This window comes from Erigeron canadensis, chromosome 2 (genome assembly GCF_010389155.1).
Source record: "Erigeron canadensis isolate Cc75 chromosome 2, C_canadensis_v1, whole genome shotgun sequence".
NCBI lineage: Eukaryota > Viridiplantae > Streptophyta > Magnoliopsida > Asterales > Asteraceae > Erigeron > Erigeron canadensis.
The window spans coordinates 25,937,382-25,949,389 of record NC_057762.1 but is presented as its reverse complement, the minus strand read 5'-3'; the positions used below and the strand labels follow the sequence as shown (position 1 = coordinate 25,949,389).

Sequence of the window (12,008 nt, the reverse complement as noted above, 5' to 3'; positions counted from 1 at the left end):
TCAATATCTCAACCCTTATACATTGTTATATTGAGACCCAAAAACTCTAAACGACGGGCTGTTACTTACTTACTCTTACATTTAGCTGCATTTCGTTTGCGGGTTGTGAAGAATTTTGGTGAAATTGGAATTTGATTCCATTTCGGTTCTATAGGCTGATTCTTACAACTTGAATACAAAGACATAGTTTATATGATTGACTTAGACATTCAAACCTCATATAGTAAACACAAGACGGTTTAAGCAGTTATGGGGCAGTGTCCAACCTCTGTTATCGTTCAATATGGCAAATTCAAGCTTGAAAAAAGCAATCTTGATAATTATTCACGTTAGGCGAGTTCTAAGTGCAAGTATGGTCATGGCAAGGACAAGGTAGGTTCCCAGCATTTGCCACCCCAAGAAAGGTGAACCGCAGCTAGGTCAGTGATAAAAGTTGTTTTATAGACATAACTAAGATAATAATTGTATAAGTTTACTCTTATTCTAGATACATCGTATATGCAGTGACACATGTGCACTTGGACTATATTAAATGTGGACGGTTTCATAATCTCTTTGCGTTCAGTCATCAATAAGAAAAACATATTTTTTAAAAGATAATAATGTTATCCTGCTAAAAAATGCACGTAAATTCGCTGATCTTGGAATTTTCATCACATTTTCCTTTCTCATGTTCATATATTTACTTAAATTGGTATGTCAAACGAACATAGGTAAATGTTTGAAAATGTATTGTATTATAGCCTAAAATCCAATGTTTTTCTTGGCCGGACTGGACCGACCGGTTGGACCGATCGGGCCGTGACCCGGCACCTAGTCGGTAACCGGCGTTCTAACCGAGAACCGGAGGTTCTGGTTCATGGACTTCTTTTGACTTGGGCTTTATGAGTAGAAACCATCTTTGATCGCCGGCCAGATCTTGAATTTTTTTAGCAGATCTGATGACGGTGGAACAATGATTTTTTTGTTGTAAGCTGTTTACTTCAATAATTCACTGATAAACTATAAGTTTATCACTACAATGCCAGTTTGAGTCAAAGTGACTTAGACTAAAATCGGTCGATGTCGTTCAACAGTCAACGGTCATAATTTTTCGATTCTGACCTAAAACGTATATACATCTTCTGTTTTGCCTGAGCAAAACCTTATGTTTTTTGATCAGTCGTCGACAATAGAGGAAGAGGCTGTGGTGACTTTGTTAAATATATATGTGTGTGTGTGTGGTGGCGGTGCTAATTTGAAGAAGAGGGAAAGAAGAGAAAAAACAGACAAAAGGAAATATAGGAGAAGATAATAGTAGAAAGGAAAGAAATGAAACCTAATGGCACATTTGTTTCACGGATTTTGAATGAACTAGGCGCAATTGAAATCTGATTCCATTTCGTTTACTTGTTTAGTTGCTAAAATATGAAGGATTTCAATTCACGTAAACATTTATTTCTTTGTATGAATCTAATTCTTTGGTTGGGAGTAATGCATTTTAATTCCATCAAGACTTAGGTACTACAAAAGATCACATTATCCTTACAAATAACATTTTCTTCATCTCTATTTACCACTGCAGCTTCCGGTCAACCTCTGCCCAACCTTCCTCTAAAACTACCACCATCCACCACTACCACACGTGTGTTGTCCAAAAAAAGAGTCGTGTGATTCCAACCTTAAACACTGCACAACTTAAACATAAAGTAAAAAAGGGGAAGTTGTACACACCAACACTGTGATTCCAACCGGCCAACCTCCTTCACTCTCAATTACAGTATCTCAAAACAACAACTGTAAGCCATAAAGATAGGCCATGGTGACTAATCATTTGACTTACTTGTTTGTTGCTCGATGGATGGGGAAAAAAGATAAAATTTGAAAAAAATGAGAGTGGATTATAATGATGAATCACTTCATATAAAAGTGATGTTGGGGCTAGGTTTGCTTATTTTATTTTTTAAGAAAAAGGTTAGTTATGTCATTTTCAATATGTGCATCATGCTTTTTGGAAAAAGTTTGCATACCAAACATAGTGTAGAAGTCAGATTCAATTTTACCTAAATGTGATTCCATCATATTTCATTCTATCAAATTCTATTACTTTGAAAAACATTTAACAATCCAAACTTAACCTTGGAAACTGGTTTTAATATGACATCTATTGGGCCAAAGATTATAATATACAAACTTTGTGCGCCTTAAATACTCGTAAGGTTGTAATATGAAAATATGGGCATCTAAAAAAGATGATAACATGAAAAATTTGTAATTAACCGGCAGATAACAGTTCGTTTTACACATGTATACGTAATGGGTATGTGCCCATTTGCGGTCGCATAAACTATGAAACACTAAAATATCATGAAAGGCTATTATTGTCTTTTTACATGTAGTTTCCGTGTGTTAATAAATATTGTACGTGTAAAAATCACTGGCCATTATACATACACTAACTGGCACCATATACAACAATAGATTAGTAAGATGTCGTCTACATCTAAGAAACAGATAATCCATACATAACTTATTCATGCGTAAACATTGAAAACAAAACTTGGTGTGCACTTTGCACAAAACATGAAAACAAGAAATGAGGTCAATTTGATTATGAATTTGATGATTGTTCCCCTTTAGTGATGAAAAGCGGGTCAGGAGGTGGATATTTAATGGAATTTTTAAGGATTTTGTTAAGAGCAGCATTGGTAAGATCAATGCCACATATATCAGCTAATCTAATAAGGTACAAAAGTACATCTGATAGTTCTTCTCCCAAATGTTCTTTCTCTGATTCTTCCCAATTTTCTAATCCTTTTTCCACCTCTCCTTTCCACTGAAATATCTCTGATAATTCCCCTACTTCACCAATCTGCCATATGCATTAAAAAAATAACTTTATTCATGTAATCAAACAAATTAAAAAATGTCATATTCACGTTATGCATATGTATAATACGAGTGGGGAAAAGAAAAATGGAATTTTGACTTTGTTTTAGATGACTTGTCTTGCAAATTCGACAATCACTACTTAACATACAATAAAATGTTATACATAAGGAGAGCTATAGACCTTTTAGTGTGTGCGCTATAGAGTTGTTCAAAGTAAAATCCAAAATTATGCACTTCCAAACTTCTTAGAAGTTAAAAACACAAATAAAGACTAAGGAAATACCATGGCAAGGAGTAAATTCCTCGGAGTATGATACTTTTCCCAATCCCTAGCCTTTGCAAAATCTTGTAGCTTCTTAGACAAATCTTTCAAGCTAATGTCCCTATCGTCATCTTCTTCTACTTTTCTAAATGCATCCATCCCTCTTTGTTTGTGTCTTTCAACAAGAGAATGTTCATGCATTTATAGCATGGAAAAAGATGGATATTTACCAAGTTATTGTTTATTCATTGTGAGAATATTTTTGCAACTAATGGTGTTGGTTGTAGATGATATTTATTACTCGTAATTATGAAGAAAGTGGGAATTGTGGTGTTTGATTGGCTAAAACATTCTTTATTTTTTTTGTTCAAAGTCTAAGATTCCTCCCTCCATTATTCCTCTTGTCTTCTATTAAGAAAATGGCTTAAGGTTCTCATTTTATTAGAGAACACAAGAATATGTTACGCTAATACATGTTTGTAATGTTATCATAGAATATCTAACAGTTAATGACATTCGGGTTGGATATTTGCTCCTTGAAGAATTGTGCCAACACTCAAAAACATGATATTAGATTTTGAGTGTTCGCACAAGTCTTCAAGACTTGTGACATTTTCAAGCTAATATCATGCACATTAACAGACCATCTAGCAGAAAGCTTGAATAAATAGTCATGTATAATCGAAAATGAACTTTTCTGTTAATTCTTATGATTCTAAGATTCAATTTGTAAGGCTATGGAGTATGGACCATACAAATGAATTAATTCCCAATTCTTTAGATATCAAGGATATTTGATCCATGGATCCCTCTTTCTATCGTTTTCCTTCTCTTTACATTTTTTCTCTATACATAATTGGTATTCCCTCCAAGCTTCAAGCTTATGTTTCAACTTTTGATTATCATGAGGAATCATATCGCAAACAATTCATAACCAAATATTCTCTACAATGTTGGCCTTAGCTACGCCTATCGAAACCCTATGGCCCCCCTTCCCTCCACCGAAAAGTACATTCAACTTTTGCCTCCCAGTGACAGTTGTGGTGAATCGCAAGTTCAATTTTTGACATTTATTTATTGGACTGCCCCTTCTAAAAATGCAAAAAGAACTTTTAAAAAACCCACATGTTAATTTAGAGTTTACAAAGTATATAGCTTGCAAGGACTAGCATTTAATCAAGACTGATCAGAGCTGTTCTTTTTAACGTATTTTCATTAGAACACTACATTCCAGAAATAACTCCGACCGGAATATGACTTTGGCTTTATAGACGAAAGGTTTTTACGGAACGTATGTCAGCCTTTAGGCCTCGCTCCATATATGGGACTGACACAGAAACTATAGAAGCTAGATCTTGCTACCGCCAACTATAGACATGAGGCCGATATTTATCCCGGCCTCCACTTCTGATACAAGTTTTTGACCACTAAGTTGGTGAAAGTTCCAAGCTTTTTCAGGTAAGAAGTCATATTGACCCTTTGAAGTGCTTTGGAGCATTTGATGCTTCATTTTGCCATATTAAATACTAGGAGATGGAATAAAGTTATGTAAGAGCACCGCAATGGAGCAAATCAGCAGGTTTGTGATCCATCTTGGGATCTGGACTCGAGAGAGCCACTGCAAGCAACAGGTCACTACCATTTGAGTTGATATCTTGAACAGGCTTATAGTTGAAGAATATGATTTATTAAAATGTATAAAACTTGCCTAAATTACTCCGCAATTCTATTTAAAATGATTAGCTGGAATTCTTTAAGAATCCAAGCTTCATTTCTTCTTTTTTCTGAACAGCAGAGGTGATTGGACTCAGCGGCATGCCTCTTCATCGTCCGGTAGAGATGGACCACGTCACCAGCACAGTCAATCTGAGGGAATGACTGGCGGTGAAAGTCACACTACCGTCTGGAGGAAACTAGCTAAATGCTAGAGAAAACCCCCATGCCCCACCTCATTGGCAAGAACTTCCGAATATGCCTTTCAAGGGTTTTGAACCCGTGACCAATATTTGGCTGAAAGACATAAGGGGCATTAAATGTTCGGTTGGGCTAAATCCCAAGGACCATATTTTTGTATTTAATACTCCACAATTCTAAAACTTCAAGATATTGCAAATAATTAAGAAAAAATTATAATTCCTTAATCTTTTAAAACTATGTTTTCTAACAAATCAGAACAAGAGTTATTCTAAAACTATGGAATTACATCAAAAAAACACGAAGTGAAAACCGGTGGCTCGGCCTTTGTTTGGTTGGGAGTTTTTCTCGTGTCTTGGTAATTGGCACGAGTTTTTTCACTCCTTTTGTGATCCTCACAGTTAATGTTTTGAGATGAGTCTAGATTAGTTGTATTGTTTCTATCTAGATTACTTTGTTTATGTAACTGTTTGCAGCTAGCGCCTTGTTAGTTGCATTTTTAATAAAGTTTTTGCCAAAAGAGTTATTATATAAATGTATTGGTATATTGGTATATGTAGCATGTTTGAGCTCAGGTCAAAACACAGTGTTCCTAGATCATTCTAAATAACCAAAAAAAAAACTTGTTCTGAAGAGCCAGAAGTGACAAATCTGAAGCTGGCAACTGAGATTTGTGATCGCTAATTGTCCAAATGCCCTAAGATAAGAAGACTTACGTATCTCAAATTAATGATACAAAACCCTTTGTTCTGTTTTTAGTCTGCAGCAGAACCAGCTTCAGCAGCCTTCTTCTCCCTCTGTTTTTCCCTCTTTTTCTTGTTTTTTAATGCATTCTTGCTCATTTCTCTGCATGAATTATAGAATAATGTTAGAGAACCGGCGTATTATATACAGGGAGAAGCATCAATGTCTTGCCAATTTTTAATGAAAAATAGATAAATGATATTACTTAGTAATAAAGTACTTACGCTGAAGGGCTGATTCCCCCAAAGAGCTGCGTAAAGAAATACCATCAGGTCAGAAATACCACAAAGGTCCAAATATATACAATAAAAAGTTTTATATATTTGCTGCTCAAACCATTAAAGATCATATTCAATTCACTTATTTTAGGACGGACTATGAGATACTGTCTTGCTACATACTACAATTTAGAGCAGTCAAATGAACGGAACAAGTAACGGTGAAAATAGCTAACTTTAGTATTGGTGGGTGCGGTCAGAGTAAAATTTGGTTGCCCCAAAACACTTCTTGTCCCTTTTACTATTCAATAAAGAAAGAACAAGAAAAGAGATAGATAATCTGGATTAATGCCCCAGTGGCCCCTAGTTCCTAAGAACAATTATAATATTCTCCCATACCCTAAACAATTGGCTGTCGCCTTATTTAAAGTACCACTAGACATGACCTAACTTGCTCACCAAGACATTACTATAATTAATTATTAGAACGACACTTAACCCTTGACCCATTCAGCCCTTAAACATTTGGACCCATTAGGCCCATTTTCTTCCTACAGATTCATATCATTTTTTTACCAAGTAAATGGGTTAATTTGCCATTTCCACTAAACTACAATTGTTAAACTACAGTTTCATGATGTTAAGTTACACTTTAAATTAAATGTATTGAGTCAAACCTCTGCCTCTTTGGCAGCTGCAGCCTTTGCATGAGGTGGTTTATATGCAGCAGGTTTCTTCTGAACAGGAGGATTGATCGGTTTCACAGGGGTCTGGGAAGATTTTGACCCTTGTCCTGAATGATAATATAAATTATTAACTTTTCAGTTCTTGCAAACATTCGGGCTGCGAATAAAGAATATAAAAATATACGCATACGGAACCTTGTGGTTTGCTTTCAACTGTTAATGAGCCAACAGACTTGACAAGTTCTTCAATTTCGCCAAATTTATCAGCTGACTCTGCTTTCCAATCAACCTGTTACTTCAGAAGAGTTAGAAAAAAGCAAAAGTTTGCAGACATAGATGGATATAATAACCAAACAAACTTACCTGATACAGTTTATCAAACTTTTTCTTGAAGCATGATTTTCCATTGTAATGGAAAATTCTTATCCTACGACCATAAAAGCATTAGCAGATTGAATTAGAATAGATACTAAGTCACCCAGTACTGTAGTAGTATTGATTTCATAAATTTCATCTTGAATATACAAATCAAACTAACGACCACAGTAGCCATTAAAAAATCAAATGGTTATTATGTAGATTTAAATTTTTGATAGATGCAAACTTCATGTTGAATGAAGTTAAGATAAAATGAACAGTAACAAAAGAATTACGACATTTATTACTGGCTTTTGAAATTGAACTCTCTAGATGAAATTCCACTTTCGGTGATTAAAAAGCAGCAAAACTCGTTACTACTGCTGTAATAAACTTTCAAATGGCTTTCTATAGTTGCAAAATACTGGTCATCAGATACATACCCATTGTCAACTTGCAGCCTTGGAGCTGTTGTGGCGGTCAAGAAATAGCGTCCATCAGGGGACCATTCACTGGTCACTGACCATTCAGACTTGGTGGTCCCAAGTTGCTTTTTGTCGACGTAGTCCCAAAATGCCTAAAAATTTTATTATAAGTTAGTTGGTTACATAACCAGAAGCGATCATACATATATTGTATTAAACCTCGGCATCATAGGGGTACATTTTTAAGCCAACTAATCCTAGGGCAACCTCCTGTTATGGACTTATGGTGATCCGGAGTCAACATAGGGGTACATTTTTTTGCTGCTAGGCTTCGTACTTAGGACCTTCAGGTGTTTTCACCCTTAGAGACCAAGTCTTTACCACCCTTGTGGTAATAATCATGAAGAATAGTGATCAGGACTTGCAACATACTAAATTTCCAAATTGTGTTGGTTATAATCAACTCATACCTTACAAAGCAAAAAAAAAAAAAAGAAAAAAAAAAGCAGGACATAAATTATAAGATATCAACAACAGGACCAAATGTCGCATTTAAACATAAGTTTCATCTAAAGTCAGAAACCTAAGTACCAGAGGCATGCACGTTAAAACAAGGAAAAAGAGTATAGGAGATCTATTGCATGCATCCCTTGATGTTAACTATCATTCAGCATTATTCCATCATAAAGTTGCCAGTGCAGGAATATATTCAATATCCTTGTGGAATGCCATAATCCAGTATATACGCATAGAGGATATGCCAACAAAATTCCAATATTTGATTTGGTGAATGGTACAAGTAAAATGTTTGATTACTGGTCGAATATCACCCTTCAACAGTAACAAATAAAAAAATTGGGTAGGCTGAACACTAGATTTGTAAATAATGATAATGGGGGCATATGCAATTTTACCTTGTTATCTTTCCATAATACTTTAGATAAATGTTCCACTTGGATCAGTGTACATAATTTTCTTCAGATTTGGTCATTAAAAGTATACTTTTTTGGTTATCTTTGTCTTAGAAAACAAATGCCTTCCATGTGCAACTAAGTTAACAAGGAAGACTTTGACACATTCTTGTAAAATAGAAATAACACAAAAACATACTTTTCATCAAAATATGTCTTTAATTACAAAATTAAAAACTAACCAAGTACACTGACCTAGGTGGAACATTTATGCTAGTATTTTACTAGTTTGTGCAACTTTCCCAAGTGAAAATATAGCAATACTCATGAAATCCCAAGAATTTAAAGACTGATAAACCATCTAGTAAACATACCATATAACCAGGTAAGTTGCCATAACCTGCCACTAATATAACTGTAGAACAAACGGATTAAGGCCAACAAGCTCTCGAAGCAAAATGCATCATAAGTTCTCGGAAATCAACAAAAGATAACACAACTATATTTTTAAAGGATACTCCTTCCCTTTGGGTTCCAACGAATGGTATTGTAAGGGCCTTCCCCAAGCTCCATCAGAGGTTTGCACTTCTTGTCAAATATTGTTGCCATTGCCGGCATAGCTGTGGTGTGTCAAGGAAACACAAAAGTGGTAGAAATGGCAATATGCAACATTAAAGATGCTGTAACCCGACATAGTACTTCCAACATTTAAGATACTGTGACAATGGGAGGTGGTTACATATGATTAACACAAAAAAAGAGAATAAGAGAAAATTTAGGATAAAGATTGGTGAAACACGTAAAACATGATCCTCAATTTCCGATTTGTAGTTGTATTTGGAAATGATTATGGGACGTTAAAAATTATATTCAGGTATCAACTGTTAGGGTTGTAGGATAGTGATAAATGGGCTTCTGCTGTTTCAAGTTGTAATTATTATATACTCGCAATTTTGCAAGTAATTGGCAGCCTATGATATTTTGGGATCTTGTGAACTCTTAAATAAAGCTCAACTGAAAATGTTGTTTGATCCTTACATAATTAGATCATCAAAGATGTACCTGCTTATCCAAAGATAGAAATTTATGATTATTGCAATATGATGATATCAAATCGCAATAATCAGAAAATCAGATACACAAGTAGCTTAGAATAATAGAGAAGGATACTTCCATAAACAACTGCAAACTCTTTTCCCGAGCTCGACCATTGAACATCATGTACAGGTCCTTCTTTACCTGCACAAAATTAATCAGCAATCCATCACATATAAATTCATTATTTGCTTGACATATCCTAAATGGGATGTTACATTCTGTCTATAAGATATACTACAAACTTACGTAGTGATACCAGCCCGTCATAAGAGCCATCTAATGTCAAGTAATTTAGCTTTGTTTCTCCATAGTAACTCTGGTTGGTTTTATCAACATCTGCCTGCACCACAACCAGAAGCCCTGTCGAACCGAGGTTCCAATGTAGTTGCACTGATGAACACCGGAAGAAATTCCTTCGAGTAATGGGTTCAGTCTGGGAACCGGGAGCACAAGCATATATCTGAACACTACCAGGCATTCCCTGCAGATAACAATGTTTAATGAAAAACATCAATAGTTGAAGCCCCGGTCTATAGAAGCTTAAAAAATCATAATTCTGAATGCATGCGACTATGCTAGACACAAACCTTGGATTCTGGAACAAACGCAGCCACATGGGATCCTGGATTCTTAGATAGCTCTGCTGAAGCTATTCCAGGAACTCTAATCTTGTGTACAATGCCTTTGGAAAAATCAGCAGCATCAAAGAACTGAAGCTCATTTGTTGCCATACGAGAAGCAACTGCTTCATCAGAGTTAAATCTGATTGTTGGCCTGAATAAAATTTACGTCAATCACAAGTGAAGTTGTTCATGACTTAGAATCCAAAATAAGAAGCACAAAAGTTTACCATGTTGCCTTAGTAATGTTCTTCTGAGACAAAGAATAAACTAATTCTCCTGTCTCTACCTTCCATAACGTGACATTTTTTTCTTGTGGTGACGCCGCTTTCTGGAAGGTCTGAAGATAAGTCCCACATGGAGATAAAGCAGCGGCAAGAATGTTGGGGGACTCAAAAGCTCTTATTTCTTTCAAGGTTTTACAATCAAAGATGCTAATAGAAGACTCGGACTTTATCACCATGAGTCTGGATCCATCATCGCTAAATTTTGCACTCGTACAGGGAACTTTATCGAGCTTTATACTAGGCTGATTATTACTAAAAGGGGGCCCGTTCCATATAGAAAAACCCGCTGGCTCTCTAACTGAGAAAAATGGTAACCAAAACAAGATTCAATAACAGAATAAGTGACAAAAACAAAAGCAGCATACTAAATATAAGTAAGCAAACAAAAGTAGTTATCTAAAATGATTTGTGTGACATGTGCACAATCTAGGGACTCCAGATTGCCGGGACCTTTCCCTGTCACCCTCTAACTACATAAGAACACACGATCCTACACAAATTGTTATATTGCTTCCGTTGTTGCATTGTGGAGGTAGAACGCTACTGTATCTAATCGAGAAAGATAAATTCCCAACAAATACTGATTAATGGGTCAAAATATTAGTAGCTTGTAGTCCAATTGTAATTCAACTAAAATATAACAACATAACTTTTAGGCCTCAAAAATTTTATTCGCGTATTTCTTGTAACTTTGCATATGGTCTCCAAAAACTCACGGACGACCCTGTTTGTACTAAACTAAAAAGGGTATCCGACTCATCAGCAACCCCCACCGACCGGTCCAACAACCAACATGGGAGAGCTAAATAACGTAAAAGGAACACAGCCACATGAGACTGGGATTCTAATCCATGTCCCCCACCACCTCGCTTAAGTTACAATAAAAATAGTCGAATAAATCGTGTTCAACTAAAACGCCTAGCTTATCAACCGAGAAGTTTCGTCTTCTATAACATTGCAAGTTGAATAGAAATATGAATACATCATAAGCAGTATGATTTTCAGGCTCAAAAAAATGTATTCTCTAATCATAAAACTATTAATAACAGCACTGTAAAAATAAAAATAAAAAAGCTACCTAAAATCTCTAATGCTGGTGATGAATCTGCAACTGACATCACTGGCCTAAGTAAAAGTTACCTGAACAAAAAAGATCGAATTTTTATATAAAACACACACACAAAAAAAAAGAAGTTAAAAAGTAAATATTTAATGCTGGATAAATGAAGTATTACAGTAATTAATTCTAACTTATCAAGCAGTTTTTTTAAAGGATGAATTTACATACCCAAAATACAGAATCGTTATTGAAGCAGCGGTTAGGGTTTAAGCTTTGGTTGATTGGTTCAGCCTTTGGTTTGGGGGTTGATGAAATTATAAGGTGTAGATAAGTAATACGAAGAATTTACAAGGTCCTTTATGTAAATCTTCATATAGTAATGAATATCTATATCTAGGGGTGAGCAAGAACCGAAAAACCAAAAACCGAAAAAACTGAATAGATAAAACCAAAAACCGAGTAAAATCCATTGATTTGGTTTTGGTTTTTTTAAAAACTGAACAGATCGGTTTGGGTTTGGGTTTCGGTTTCATATGCCAAAAACCGAACTGAACC

The 12,008-nt window shown here is 35.3% G+C and overlaps 2 protein-coding genes across 3 annotated transcripts; both read right to left on the bottom strand.

Annotated features, from left to right (window-relative positions):
• Positions 1 to 2,563: 2,563 nt before the first annotated feature.
• LOC122587143 (dCTP pyrophosphatase 1-like) lies at positions 2,564 to 3,679 on the bottom strand. Its single transcript, XM_043759233.1, has 2 exons — positions 3,155 to 3,679; positions 2,564 to 2,851 (listed from the first exon to the last, which is right to left on the bottom strand). Exons 1-2 carry the CDS (start codon positions 3,332 to 3,334, stop codon positions 2,591 to 2,593), a joined length of 441 nt encoding a protein of 146 aa, XP_043615168.1. The 5' UTR covers positions 3,335 to 3,679; the 3' UTR covers positions 2,564 to 2,590.
• LOC122587142 (eukaryotic translation initiation factor 2A) lies at positions 2,762 to 11,776 on the bottom strand. 2 transcript variants are annotated; one of them, XM_043759231.1, is made up of 15 exons: positions 11,682 to 11,776; positions 11,472 to 11,533; positions 10,337 to 10,691; positions 10,074 to 10,260; positions 9,733 to 9,967; positions 9,559 to 9,627; positions 8,907 to 9,008; positions 8,763 to 8,803; positions 7,496 to 7,629; positions 7,059 to 7,122; positions 6,891 to 6,984; positions 6,687 to 6,802; positions 6,016 to 6,041; positions 5,764 to 5,893; positions 2,762 to 2,851 (listed from the first exon to the last, which is right to left on the bottom strand). In XM_043759231.1, the coding sequence occupies exons 2-14, from the start codon at positions 11,509 to 11,511 to the stop codon at positions 5,803 to 5,805; spliced, it is 1,554 nt and encodes a 517-aa protein (XP_043615166.1). In that variant the 5' UTR covers positions 11,512 to 11,533; positions 11,682 to 11,776; the 3' UTR covers positions 2,762 to 2,851; positions 5,764 to 5,802. The 2 variants fall into 2 exon arrangements, with proteins under 2 accessions (XP_043615166.1, XP_043615165.1); XM_043759230.1 differs by lacking the exon at positions 2,762 to 2,851 and having other exon boundaries at positions 5,556 to 5,893.
• Between the last annotated feature and the right edge of the window lie 232 nt (positions 11,777 to 12,008).

What these genes read in the sequence shown, in the direction of transcription:
- LOC122587143 (XM_043759233.1), bottom strand. Translation starts at nt 3,334, where the DNA reads ATGCATGAACATTCTCTTGTTGAAAGACACAAACAAAGAGGGATGGAT. An exon ending in GGAATTTACTCCTTGCCATG is followed by an intron (nt 2,852 to 3,154) that starts GTATTTCCTTAG and finishes TGCATATGGCAG; the next exon opens with ATTGGTGAAGTAGGGGAATT.
- LOC122587142 (XM_043759231.1), bottom strand. Translation starts at nt 11,511, where the DNA reads ATGTCAGTTGCAGATTCATCACCAGCATTAGAGATTTTAG. An exon ending in TTGGAACCCAAAGGGAAGGA is followed by an intron (nt 8,804 to 8,906) that starts GTATCCTTTAAA and finishes TTTGTTCTACAG; the next exon opens with TTATATTAGTGGCAGGTTAT. An exon ending in AGTTGAAAGCAAACCACAAG is followed by an intron (nt 6,803 to 6,890) that starts GTTCCGTATGCG and finishes ATTATCATTCAG; the next exon opens with GACAAGGGTCAAAATCTTCC.